The 14,312-nt window shown below is 32.4% G+C and overlaps 1 protein-coding gene across 1 annotated transcript; it reads left to right on the forward strand.

Annotated features, from left to right (window-relative positions):
- Nucleotides 1-7,339: 7,339 nt before the first annotated feature.
- Nucleotides 7,340-13,557, forward strand: LOC132167871 (uncharacterized). The gene is made up of 10 exons (XM_059578909.1): nt 7,340-7,629; nt 8,068-8,162; nt 8,992-9,056; nt 9,444-9,487; nt 9,802-9,879; nt 10,160-10,313; nt 10,525-10,701; nt 11,894-11,953; nt 12,072-12,186; nt 13,258-13,557. The coding sequence occupies exons 1-9, from the start codon at nt 7,499-7,501 to the stop codon at nt 12,180-12,182; spliced, it is 915 nt and encodes a 304-aa protein (XP_059434892.1). The 5' UTR covers nt 7,340-7,498; the 3' UTR covers nt 12,183-12,186; nt 13,258-13,557.
- The last annotated feature ends 755 nt before the right edge of the window (nt 13,558-14,312 follow it).

Below are 14,312 nucleotides of genomic sequence, written 5' to 3' on the forward strand. Positions count from 1 at the left end.
AAAAAAATGTGGCCCTCAACAAGATTTAGCCAATGCTCTTTAATTAAGGCCCCAATTACAATTAAAAAAAAAAAAAAATTTATAAAGAATTGAATACCAAGCTATATATTGAGATTTTAAAGGAAATAAAGAGGAAATTGAAAAATCACATTAATTGCACCCCTAAAGCAATAATTAATCTTGTAATTTCACTTACATTTTTTTTTTTTTAATGATATCTTTTAATTGGTATAACAATATCAAATGAGGCAAAATGCTCCATTAGTACAATACTACAAATATAATTTGGAATCTCAACCAACATGTGGGCTAAGTATATTTATTAAAATTAAAATAAAATAAATTTCATTTTAGGCAAATTAAATTATACATTATAAAAAAAAAAATTATATGTATACCTCAACACAAAATATGTAATCCGTTTAAACTAAGACCTCGTTTAGTTCGTAGAATAAACCCCTGGAAATGAATAGCTAATCCTACAATATAGCTATTATTTTGTTTGGTTACGAACTATTCATGAAAATAGTTTATTTTTATGGGACTACTAATCTCATACACATTATTAGCTAACTAATCCTTAAATAATAGAATACATTTTTCAAAAATACCCATATAATTTTTTTTTTAAAACTTAAACAAAATAAAAAAAATATGAAAAATAAATTGGGTTGCTTGACCACCCATTGGGGGTGGTTGCACCACCCCCTTCGCATTTTGGGGTGGCTACGACCACCCCATATTTGCTTCAGGGGTGGCCGCAGCCACCACTAGAGCTCCTCTGGGGTGGCCACAGCCTCCCCGTGGATCGTTGAGGGTGGCTGCACCGCTTCTGTGGGCCACCTATTTTATGTCAGGTTTTTTTTTTAATATGAGTTTGGAAGAAAAAAATGTGGGATTTTTTGTAATTTTGATTAATTGTTGTTACCATACTAAAGAAAATGAATAGCTATTCTATTCCACACTCTTCTATTCTCAATAATAATTATTCATTTTTAAATGGACTAGACATTCCACCCACGGGACATAAATGTCTAGCACCAATGATGAATTCTATACATCATCTAGAAAAAAAATAAAAGCAAAAAGCGAGAAACGTTTCTCGCTTAACACTACTTTAAATAAAAAGGGGAAAGTCCACATAACCCCCTCAAACTACAACTCAATTGACAATGTCCCCCCCAAACTTTCAATTGTGACAATGTCCCCCCCAAACTACCAAAAATTGTCAATGTTCCCCCCAATGACGAAATTACCCTTAGTAAATTTTTTTTAAAAAAAACTAAAACTTATGGAAAAAAACCTAAAACTAACAAAAAAAAAAAAAAAATCCAAACGTTGGCCAATTTTTTTTTTTTTTTTAATCAATTTTATAAGAAAAAAATTTAAAAATTTTCGATTTTTTTTTAATATAAAATTGAGAATTATTTTTTTTTAAAAAAAATTTGTTTGATAATTTTATTTAAATAAAAATTTACGTTTAAAAAAAAATAAAATTTTCGTTTAATAAAATGAAATTTTTTGTTTTTTAAAACTAAATTAAAAAAATAGTTTTTTTTTTAAAATAAAAATTTCCGTTTAAAAATAAAAAATAAAAATTTTTGTTTAAAAAAAATTGTTTTTTTCAAAAATATTATTTTTAAATTATAATTTTTTGTTTTTAAAAAAAAATCAATTTTTTTTTTTGGAATTTATAGGGGTATTTTTGTCTTATTGAGAAATTTATATGGACATTTTTGTCTTATTGCTAGTTTTGGAGGGGAGGATATTGATAATGTTTTGATAGTTTGGAGGAGACATTGTCACAATTAAAAGTTTGAGAGGGGCACTGTCAATTAAGCGATAGTTTGAGAAGGGTATGTGGACTTTATCGAAATAAAAAATAATAATAATAAATAAAACAATAAAACATCACATAAATTTACCGCCTTAAACCTAGCTATCTAGTATTGTAACTTTCTCTTTGTCGTGGAATCGTAGTAGAACCAACGTACACGCTCAGGAAAAGAAAAAACCATCGGACACTCCGGCCGGCGGCCCCCACCATGTTGTATTGATATGTGGACTATAAAAATGCTTGTCTTGAAAAAGGCAGAAAGACTTTTGGTAAATCAAGACATGGTTTATGAAAATTGACGGAATAACAACAGCCGAAAATGATTGATAATATATTATTAATTATTCGTCAAAAACAGGGCGATGGAATGTATGTACGGATGTTAGGATGCATGGATAGAAATTAGAAAGTATCATAATACACGTATATATGTACTGTGAGAAAGAGCATGCATGCATGCAGCGGAGCGGCACCATGGGAAGTGGATCCATTGGTGTTTAACCTTGGTGCAAGGCAGGGAAAGACATGTAAATTACATGTCCTGAAGTGATGTCATGTCCAGTACCCCGAAGAAATTCATAATAAAATAGAAAAATAAATAAATAGAGAAAATAAAATAGAATAGAGACAAAATATTTTTACGTGGTTCGGTCTATGACCTACTTCCACAGATAAAGCCCTAAGGTTACATTTTGCTCTTATCGAGTTGATTCGTTTACAATACATAATGCTCTATTTATAGAGCTTACATATAAATGTAATGTTAATCAAATCTCTTAATTTAAGGTGATCAAATCATAATCAAGTCCTTAAAGTTATACTAATATAATCTTCATCAAATTCCTAACTTTAAAGTCATTCAAATATACTCTAACACACTCATGAATTCATGGCATCCATGCGCTCAACAACAATAAAGCTTGCTTAATTCTAGCGGCCTCTATCTATTTGGGGTCCATTTTGCACCTCAGACGATTTGTTTCTCAAGGATTATCTTCTAACAGGAAATATTACAAGCATCTTAATTTTCTTTTTGGGTCAGCATGCTTCTCATTGATTTAAATCGAATATATATGGTTTGGTTGAGTGCCTTTTTTTAGGCTAGGCGGATCCATTTATATGGTCCCTTTGGTCTTGCACACTAAATATTTATATCTTATGAGTTAATTATGTTAAATTATCAATTATTTCAAAAGCTTAAGCTTTTAAGAAAATGTAAATTTAATCACTTAGTAATCATTATTTTAATACTCTCCTTCATGTGGGGCTCAAAAATTATGTCAGTGTAAAAATGTTTACATGCAGTACTGTTTTAGACCTGTAGTAAAAATTCTGTCAAGAACAATTTCTAAATAATTTTTTTTTTTCTTGCAAGTAAATCTTACTTTAAAGAGAATGGTATAGTTGAAAAATGTGAAAAAATAAAAAAAATAAAAAATCTGCTTGTGTGTACATAAAAAAATATTATTGACTTAGTAGACTTATTTATTTATTTTTATGTAAACTTAGCCTTATGCTAACTAGCTAGGATGGCTTTAACCCAACTTTTTGAAAGGAAAAAACTTGCACATATATAAAGCCGTAGAAAATATCTAAAACTCAAGAGCTAGGTTTATGTTTAATATTTTGCTTCATTTTTCTTTTTTCTTTTTAGATTAAATAACATATTTACCGGGTGCATGTCAAAAAAAAAAAAAAAAAAAACTATTTTTCCATCTCTTATTTATAACAAGTTTATAGGGCGCTTTTTATATCGTGTAATTTAATTTGTTTATTTCTGTTTAATTGTGATCATGTAGTATATATTGTGGTTTCCACCTATATATATATATATATATATATTTTTTTTTTTTTGCAAATGAAGCACGGATTTTCATTAATAAGAATAATAAGACTAGAGTCTAAGCTCAGTCAAAACAATATCACAAATATAATATGGGATGAACAACATTCAAATTTTATATGGGATGAACAACATTCAAATTTTATCTATGACATCGTAGGTAACTGTTTTAGTCAAACCATGGGCCGCTTTGTATCTTTTCCGAGTACATGGCAAACTTTCCAACTGTGTGCATATTGGAGTGTTTTCCACCTACTGGTTTTGCTTTAATGACTTGTTATTACAACTTTTGACCATTGACATTTAACAGTACTGTTTCCATCAACTCCTGCTTCACGTTCAAGGAGACCAGTTAAAAGAATTAAGCAGACGAAATAATGCCATTGAGAAAAATGGAAAGATACGAGAGAGGATTGCAGAGATCCTCCATGCACGTGACATCTAATATACCTTGGCATTTTCTTCAAGGTTAAAAGACAACCATCATCAACCTACGAAATCTTGAAATTAAAACAAACAAACTTTACATCAAATATCAAACAGATTGCCGTACGTCTTTGTTTTCTTCACTAAGGTCAAGAGCAACAGTGCATCATGTGGGTTCTTGAGAATCGAGATCATCTCTCGGTAAAACATTTTGGGTGTATTTGTTAAAAGGTTTTTGATTCAGTAAAAATTGATTGATATAAAAAAGAGTAAGATTTTTTTTTTTTTTTTTTTCAAAAAAGTAAAAAAGTAAGAATATTTGGTATAAAAAAAAAAATTGTTTTATAATGATTTTTTTATTTGAATAATAATAAAAAGTGATTGATGTGATATAAAAAATAAGAAGACGTTAAAAAAATGAAAAAAGTAAGATGAATAGAATTGAAACAAAAACATTTAGCAAACAGGGCCTGTGGCGGTGGCATAATATATATATTATAAAGTCTTACATTTTATTTTGTTGGTAGCTAGGTTTAGATATATAATTTTAGTAATGCTAAATATTATATTTTTATTTTATAATTATTTGACAATATTGATATAACAATTTTAATTAATGGTTAGATTTTTTTTAATAGATTTAATAATTGGTTTCACAAAAATATTGGGAGATAATAATAAATTAAAAATATACTATATAACATTTGGATAAAGCCTGAAAAGTGAAAACTGAAAAGCACTAAATGAATAAGCGTCATGATCTTCAAAAAATAATAAAGAAGATTTAACTTTCAGAAGGTTTAAAAAAAAATAGTCAAATTCTTAATAATAGTTAAATTTGATAATTATGATGCATTTTTGTTTCCAGTATAAAATGTAAAGCGTAAATAGGCTGATTAGTTTATTTTATTATTCACATTATAAATTTTGTTTATTATTATTATTTTTTTATTCTCTTTCCTTCTCTTTTTTTCATACTTTTTCACACTAAAATAATATTTAAAAAAATAAAGAGTAGCATAAAAAAAATGAATAACTAAAACAAAAATTTGTATATTTTCAATAATTATTTTGCGTACTCTGTCAAAGCAACTCTTAAAGAAGCTGTAATGATGCTCCGCAGCAGCATGCAGTAATTCAGGCAAAACGTCAAACTGAGGCGCACGAACTCCAAATTAAAGAAGAAATCAAAGCCAATTCTGCAAGGAAGGATCAGCAGGAAAATCACGAACAGGGCAAACAACCTAAGCAAGAAAAATAAGGGAGTACAAGTAAATATAATTTATTAAAAAAGAATGGCCACTTTTGCAGATAGGGAACGTAGCTTTATTGGTAGAGCCTCCATAAACGCTTGAATGGAAGGAACGTAGCTTAAATATATTGGTAGAGCCTCCATAAACTTTTGAATGGAAGGAATAGGGATTGATACCTCGTCTTTCCAGGGATTTTTTTTCCCTTTAAAGAAAAAAAAAAATTTATATATAAATTCCTTAGGTAAACGCGTTTTTATTAAAAACTTTATAAGTTTTTTTTTTTTTTTTTTCTGAAATTGACACCTTTAAACTCCCTACCGTCAAAATTTTTTAACAGCCGTTAGGGCCACTCAAAACTCCCAATTTTACCTAATTAAAATATTAATTTTTTATTAATTTAATTTAAAAAAATTAAATCTTTAAAAAAAAAAAAATTTGAAGGGTGGCCAGGGATGGCGGTGCCAACCATCCCAAACCACCCGAGGGGTGGCTTGGGGTGGCCCGCGGGAGAGTTTTGAGTGGCCCTAATGGCCGTTAAAATTTTTTAACGGTAGAAAGTTTATTGTAGTTTCAATTGATCTTAGGAATTTTTAATGAATGCGCGTTGATCTAAGGAGTTTATATATAATTTTTCATGGAAAGTTAGATGAAGATTTTGAATGTAAAAGTAAAGAACTATTTTATTCTATAAGAAATGAAAATGAATGTAAAAGGTCTTAGGTTTTTTTTCCTTTCTTTCTCCCCGTTTGCAGTTTGCAGTATTTGCCTGGACAATAGAAAAACTCACCTTTATGTTGTTTCCTCTCTCTCTCTTTTTTACTCATAACAAAAAAGGAAAAAGGGAGAAAGATTTGTTTGTTTTACCAATAAATATATACGGGGGCATCATTCAAGAAAACTGCCTTTAGTCACCATTGTTGAATTCAAAGTAAAAGGACTAAAATTAGTTTAAAAATCAGTTTCTAGTTTTTTGAGTTGTAAAATTATTAACGAAATTTTATTGTTTAAGTTTTTATTAATATATTATTCTCATTGGATAATATGCTTAATCCATTTTATATTTATTGTAATATAGGCGATTGTAAGTAGGATTTAGTTAGAAGCATACAACGACTGTTATGACACTGATGATAAGTGATTATAACTCGTAACAACAATCAACTAAAATCAACAATGTCTAATAGTAAGTATAAATATAAAATATCAAAGAAATAAATAATGATAGAACCAAGAATTAAATTATAAGAAATAGAAACGATAAAATAAAATAAGGAATAAAAGAAATACAAAAAGAATGTAGGTCATGTTTTAGGTTCCGTTTGTTTCGGCGTCAAATGTTTTTCGTCGTAAAATATTTTCAAGGAAGTCATTTTACAGGAAAATATTTTACGATGAAAACATTTTTTGGCGTTTGGCGCGTGTACAGAAAATCTCAAATATTTTTTATATTCACAACATAAAAATACTAATATACAATAATTTAAAAATTAAAATATTACAATACTCTCCCTGGACTTGACCAAGACCCACCCGGAATTTGGCCTGGAGTTGCCTGGGACCTCGCCGGGAGCTGCCCGGGACTCGTCCAGGACCCAACCGGACCTGCTTGGGGCCTGCCCCAAACTTGACCGGGACTACCCCAAACTTTAACCCTTTCTTTTGTTTTTTTTTTTAAAAAAATTTTTAAATTTTTTATTTACTAGAAGCAATAGTTAGTAAATGAAAACTTCATGATTTAAAACGCTCTTTACCTTAAATACAGATAGCAAATAATATTCAGCAAATAATATTCGTATTATCTGCGTAGATGTGAAATAGTAATCATATAATGCGAATATAGATATCAAAACAAAGATCATTACTCACATTTTGCCAATGCGGATATCTTTATTATCTGTGTTCGCATTTGCATTTTCACACCGATTTGTAATTACTAATTTAGGATCTATAAAAATCGATCGATCGAATAAACGTAGATTTAGCCCTGCGTACGCAAAACGCGCCCATTCGTCACAAACTCGTCTCTCTGAAAAAGAACAATTCAGTACGTGTACAAGTACAGCTCTCTTCGTCACTCTCTCAAAGCTCAAACCAATTACCGCTTTCTCTTCCTCTTTGCTTTAAGTTCTTAGACCAAAAATGGAACAAGGCTACGTTCCGACGATCCTGGTGACCAACGACGACGGCATCGACGCGCCAGGCCTGCGAGCCCTGGTTCGCGCCATCGTCTCCACGGATCGCTACAATGTTCAAGTCTGCGCTCCTGATTCGTACGTAGCTATCTGCGTAATCTATTTGCCTTTGTTTGGTTAATATATTCATTTTTTAGCTTTGGATTCTCGAAATTCTAAGCGCTGATTATTTTAATTCCGGATTCGTTTCAACGGTCGTATATTCTGTCGAGAAAAATTGTACGGCAAAGTCTCACCTACCTACTGAGACGATGGCGATGTTGTAATTAATGAGGCTTCTGTGTGCTTTAGCTCTCTTCGATTCTGTTAATCGGAATTTTGTTGTGCGAGTCTTAGTCTATGGCTGTGTGGCTTTGATTTTATAAATTTAACTGTTATTATATATAAATGGCCTCTCATGTGCTAGCGTGCATGGTAATTTGTATTGGTATGGAGATCCATTTGCTTGAACTAAGTCTTCAGACCCTTCACTATGGATTCGTGCGAGTCTTATATCTGTATTTTCGCCATTTTCAGGGAAAAGTCAGCTGTTAGTCATGGCATCACTTGGCGTCACCCAGTCTCTGCCAAACGAGTAGATATTGATGGAGCAACAGCCTTTGCGGTTTCCGGTTTGTAGTGCTTTCCATTGATTTCATTCATGTTCATTCACAACTTCCAGTACTTTTCAAGTTTGAGCTAATATCATCGTATCTTCATAGCCAGTGGAATCTGAACTCAATATCATAATACATTAGAAGAACATATTGAATCAGTAGATATATTATGAATTTTATGTAGAGTATCAAAATTTTGATGATATAATATTGCTGTGTAAGGGTAGAGCTTTGTGATCATATTTGAAGTACTTTCCTGTTGTATGTCAACTGGAAAGTAAATCTTTGTATTCTTCGGATATTTGTAAGGAAATCATTACCTTAGGAGCTTGATCAATTTTTCTAGAAAGCAGATTTTTTTTTCCAAATCTTTTTGCTCGTAGCGCAGAGCAAGTGAGATTGAGGTAGTTGAATGAAGAGAAGGGGATTAAGGAATATACTTGCAAACACACACGCCCTCAGGCGTGTGCGCGTGCACACACACAGTGTGTATGTATAAAATAGCTTTGGTTCTACTGTAATGACCACCATAGGCCTAGAGCAATGCACTTACTTTATATCAGCTTTCAATTGATTAGAAGGGTAAAGCTTTGGGTTCTAAAAAAGACCAAATTGGTGGAGATAGTTGTATTGTACTGTTTAACATGTTTCAGCTAATACTACCAAATACATCTGCAGAGTGTAGCCACAAGTTTTCTGTTTAAAATATTTTGATACTGAGGCATGATCCACCCATTCGGACTACTAATAATTAATTAATATATTCAATTTGAAGTATTAGTGCATTTCTTTGGTAGGTCTTAACACTTTTTCACAAGATTCAAATTTTGCATATGATTTGCAGGGACTCCGGCTGACTGTACTTCTTTGGGAATCTCCCAAGCACTATTTCCTATTATTGCTGATCTGGTATATCTCTGGCTTTAGTGTGTGGTTATGGAAGTTTCATTGGTTGCATTGCTAGAGAGGATTAACTTATATGCTAAGATTGTTTTTCCCTTATGATGCTTCCATCTGGCTAATTTCAATTTCTCTGTATAGAGGGCTTAAAACTTGGATATTGTTCTCTCTCTCTCTCTCTCTCAACTTTCTTGGACATCTCAACGGGGAGCTGCAATCATTACTCTGAATTTAGATATTTGGATTTTTTTTTGATGGGTAACAAATCTTCTGAGTTGGACAAAATGCTTGTGCAAACACTTGAAACTCAAAGTAGGGTCCATTTGACTAGAAGTTATGTAATTAAAGTTATTTTACTTTCATTACTGGCTAATTTTTTCCCATTTCTGCACACAGGTAGTCAGTGGCATAAACATGGGCAGCAACTGTGGTTATCACATGTTAGTCTTCTTTTGTGTACATCTCTTTGAAATTCTGGACTGTGAAGATGCCCCTTTCTTATCAGGAAATTAAAGTGATTCTCTTATGATATCCAAGCACACCTAATCACAAGGAAGCATGTTCTTCTGAAACTGTTTAAAAAGGAAATCAAGTGATTTTAGTCTCATGAGATTTCAAAATACACCCATTATGACCCACTGTCTCCATTCAAGTAGCTAGTGTCCTTGCTGGAGTTCTGTTTTACAAAGTAATTTTATTTCTTTGGCTTGGTTATGTTCATATTTTTATTGATTGCTTTTGTGTGGAACTGCAGCGTTTATTCTGGCACAGTAGCTGGTGCTCGAGAGGCCTTTTTCAATGGTTTACCTTCTGTGTCTATATCATATGACTGGTATGTAAGCACATACATATGCCAATATCCTACATATTATGATAATAATAAAAATAAAAACAGGAGAGTGAGAGAAAAAGAAAAGGAAAAAAACTGGGCAACTGTAAACAGAGAGAGCAGTGAGGGAGAAAGCACCCAAAAAAACAAAAAAAAAAAATTGGCCATATTGTGTTTCATCTAAGAATTCTTTCAGCTGTCTTATATTTCACCCTTAATAATCTCACTACCATTATAAGGGTCCTTTTCTCCTATATGAGTGATTTGAGTTCTTGACGTTCAGGGTTGGGGGTAAGAGTAATATTCATGACTATACACTTGCTGCTGAGGCCTGTTTACCAATCATAAGTGCAATTCTGGCTGAGGTCAGGAATCAGACTTATCCTCAAAGATGTTTTCTGAATATAGATCTACCGACAGATGTTGCTAATCATAAGGTATATTTAAACTATTTGAGTGCATAGCCTTATGAAGAAGGGGCTAATCTTATTACTCAGTTGTGGTTAATTCATTTAGCTATGAGTCATCAATTTGGGACTGCTTGGATTATATTTGATTGTTTCATGATAACAATGGTAGTGTTTTCTTATGCTTTGATTAATATGTGGTTGTAATGTTGTTTTGGTTTGTCTCATGCACCTCGAAAAGGGGTATAAGCTGACTAAGCAGGGTAAGGGTATGTTCATGATGGGATGGAAGCAAGTTACTTCTAACATGGAAGGAGGAAAAATGTTATCAACTATGACCATGGAGGCTAACTCAGAAGAATCGGCAGAAACTGAATCTTCAAGTTTGTCGCCAGAACATCTTTTGTTCAAGAGGGAAGTATGTTCTTTTCTGTATCTATTAGCCTCTTTATATTGTGAACTCATTGTCCAATTATTTTACTAAGTTGATCTTTACTCTCATATTCCCTGAACTCTTCTGTATTTCATTTTCTTACCTTTTTTTCTGTTTAAAAGCAAATGTTATTATTTCATACTTATCCCACTTCCATGTTGCTCAAAATTACTTTGTTCTTAACCATTCTGAACAACAAATTCAAAAAGTTAATCAAGATAGTTATTTGCCAATTTCACCAACATAAACCAAGTGCCCTATTGACCAAGCCTTATAGACCTGTAAACATAGACTTGATTAGGAGTTCTAGTATTTATCACTTTTGTGTCATGAAGATGTTCAAAAGTTAGGAACTCAGAAATAACAGATGCAGCGTCGATTGGAAAAAGAAAGGCTTCTCCTGGGTTTGTTCAAAGCAGAAGTTTCAATCTTTTCATCATGAGTATTTTGCCTTTCTTTTCTCTACATGATTTTTGAAGCATGGGTTTATTGTGAGTGAGAGAGAGAGAGAGAGAGAGAGAGAGAGAGAGGAAAAACCACTTTACTATTATTATGATTATCATTGGTATTGTTACTTTTATGGATGAAGATGAGGCTGTAAATCGATGGTTTTAAACTAAATAACTTCGTGGAATGATGTAACTGGCTGCAGGTCACGTGAATCACACATGCTTTAATTCCATGTTTTATGGAGTAATGTTAAAGTGTAAATTCCAAAAAGTAAAATGTCAGCAATGGTGCGTGCTAGTAGAAAAGGAGCGAAACACAAAGCAATGCTAGGAGCTCCATGTTCATAGATAGAGGAAGCCACTTACAGAAATAGTGGCCCTAAATTCCACCCACCCAGTATATTCAATGATTTCCTTCTGAGGAATAGAATGGGATTCTGTTGGATGGTGTACTGGATGTTACATACCGTGGTTATTGTAAAATTGCTGATCCATATCGTTTCATCTAATGACTAATGCTTTTGGATGCAACGTGATTAAAACACCTAATTGGAACAAAATGGATAATGAATGATTTTGAGTTACTTACTATAAACATGCAGGAAACCTACTATCTTTTTTTAGAAAGCCTATTTTGGAGGACATCAATCTTCCTGCTTTTTTGCTTGATTTTGAGCATTCCACTGTTTTCTGCTTAAAATTTTGATTCCAGTTTTTGACTGTTGTAGGTGAGGGGTGCCCAAATTGAAGATGATGATACAGACCACAAATTTCTTTTGGAAGGATATGTATGTAGATTTGATTGATAAACTTTATCTGCATAATTTTATTGCAGCCACATTAGCTTTGCTTGGTTAAAAGCTCTATGCAGGCCACCACTAACTTGGTATCGTGATTTTATTTCAGATTACTGTCACTCCTCTTGCAGCCCTCTCGCCTGCAGACAAAGACTGCCAGGCCTTCTTTCAAGATTGGCTGCCAAGTGTGGCTGGACGTCCCTCTTCATCAGCCTTATAATGTGGTAAGATCCCCTTGTAGTAAGTCACTTCAGCCTATATAAGTTTCCTTTTACACTCTTCTGTGACCAGCACTATTACATCATCATAAATGTTTGTTGACATACTTGATAATGCGTCCATCTTGGTGGAATTATAGGTTTCATGTGTTTGCTATTTATTTGATAGCTTGATTCTAAAATATCAGTAGCGGCAGTGGTAGATGTACCTGTTGTTCCATTCAGCCCAGTCATTTCATGCTGAACAAAATTTTATTAGGTTGTTGGAGAATGCTATTTTAACACTTGAAGTGGTAGGACAAATAATAGTATAATACACATGGGCCGCCGGGGGCGGTGGGGACCATGGCCTCCAAAAAATGTGAGAAACCCCTAGCTCTCTCAGAGAAAGTGAAAAAGTTTCCCTTGGTCCTGTCAAAATTTTAAAAATTATCCCTTTCTTCCCTTCAAAATTTAAAACAAAACCCCTCTAGCTCCCCAAAAAACTTTAAAATATCCCTAAATGTCTGAAAAAAAGTCCCCCCGGAATCCCAAAAAAATTGAAAAAGTGCCTTCTTACTCTACAAAAAAGCTGAAAAAACCCTGAAACATCTCTAAAATTAGAAAAACCTCTAGTAACCCTAAATCTGAAAAAGCAAATAATATGTAAAATGAATAAAAAATATTTAATCATTTGTATATTTAATCCCCACCCCCAAACAACAAAAGACGAAGTGTTGGCTCCGCCACTGTTAATGCAGTATACAAGGCAACAGCAACTGCAAATATTTTGCTAAACTGGTGACTTAATTAAGTCTGTACTGATAAGATTCGTGTGATAGCATTCTTATTTGTCGATATTTTTATACCAGATTTTAAAAAAGAGAGAAGAAAGGTGTTAGAGTATCATATTTTGAGTTTCAATAGGAAAAGTTCCCTATAATTTTCTCAACTTGTACATTTTTATCCCACAAAATTCTAATTTGTGTTTGATAGTTTAAATAAATGATAATGGAAAGAAAATGCTGAATTATCCGTAAGAGCATTAGATGTCTAATCTCTCTGTTTTCTTTTGAACAAAAATGTTGAATTATGCAGGATTATTCATTTTAATCCTATTGAAAGGGCGAACTAAACAAAGTACTGCTCAAATAATTCCTTTGGATTCTTCTTCCAGATGCTATCATTGTTTCACTGCCTTCTAATTGCCAAGGTTTGGTTGTGTTTCTGCCGATATCACTGTTAAGAACATCCGAAAGGCTTTTCCAAACCCACCTTAATTTGTATGATTAAGTGGGAAATAGACTTTCTTGAATCTGTTACATTTCAATTGATTAGTTTGATAGCCGCTTTGACTTATTTAAATTTACGAATAACCGCCAAATTATTTCCCATCTATGTGAGGTGTGTTTCTAGTTCAAAATTCCAAAATAAGCGATGCTGACGGTTAACTTACCTTCATTAATTTGTACTAGAAATCATTCTGCTAATTCATCACAGGTTTCCCAAAATAATAATATGCTTTATTCAATAACGTATGCAATAAGATGAGCACATGAATCGTGAGCGTGACAGACTTTTACCTAACCCAGCTTTACTAGATATTGAAGGTTGGGTTTGCCAAAGGCTGGAATTGTTGAATCGGTCATCAAAGTCTAGCAAATTCAATTATACAACTTCCAGAATGGAAGATAATGGCTTTTGAAGGTTCGTATCTTATAGAGCTTCTTCAAGGTTGAATTTGCTTATAGCACAAAGAAGGCTTTAGAAACTCCAAGGTTATCTTTTGTACCAAAAAAATACCAAAAAAAAAAAAAAAGAAAAAAAAGAAAAAAAAAAAAGAATAGCTTTTATTAAGAATGGAAGGTGGAATAAAATAGCTTTGGCGTTAGAGTATATGATATGATGATCAATAACCATTCCCATTGCCCATGGTTATTTTAAAGCTATTTCATTTCTCATTTTTTTATTTTCAATAAAACTATTTATTTTCTTAATGTAATAGTCATTATTTGTACTACCTAAATAGATGAAAGGTGAAAATGGTTTTTGTTAGTTTTTGTTGGCTAATTCGGTGTTCAAAACCAAAGTTCCAAAGAAACTTGAAAATCACCGCGGTGGTTGTTTGGACATGGAGCTAGGTTGTTTGAACA

This window comes from Corylus avellana, chromosome ca1, assembly GCF_901000735.1.
Source record: "Corylus avellana chromosome ca1, CavTom2PMs-1.0".
Lineage (NCBI taxonomy): Eukaryota > Viridiplantae > Streptophyta > Magnoliopsida > Fagales > Betulaceae > Corylus > Corylus avellana.

Bases quoted from the DNA above. Each gene is read 5' to 3' on its own strand.
- LOC132167871 (XM_059578909.1), top strand. From the start codon at position 7,499: ATGGAACAAGGCTACGTTCCGACGATCCTGGTGACCAACGACGACGGC. The intron at 9,488-9,801 runs GTTAGTCTTCTT...GTGGAACTGCAG, and splicing joins AGCAACTGTGGTTATCACAT to CGTTTATTCTGGCACAGTAG. The intron at 10,314-10,524 runs GTATATTTAAAC...CACCTCGAAAAG, and splicing joins CAGATGTTGCTAATCATAAG to GGGTATAAGCTGACTAAGCA.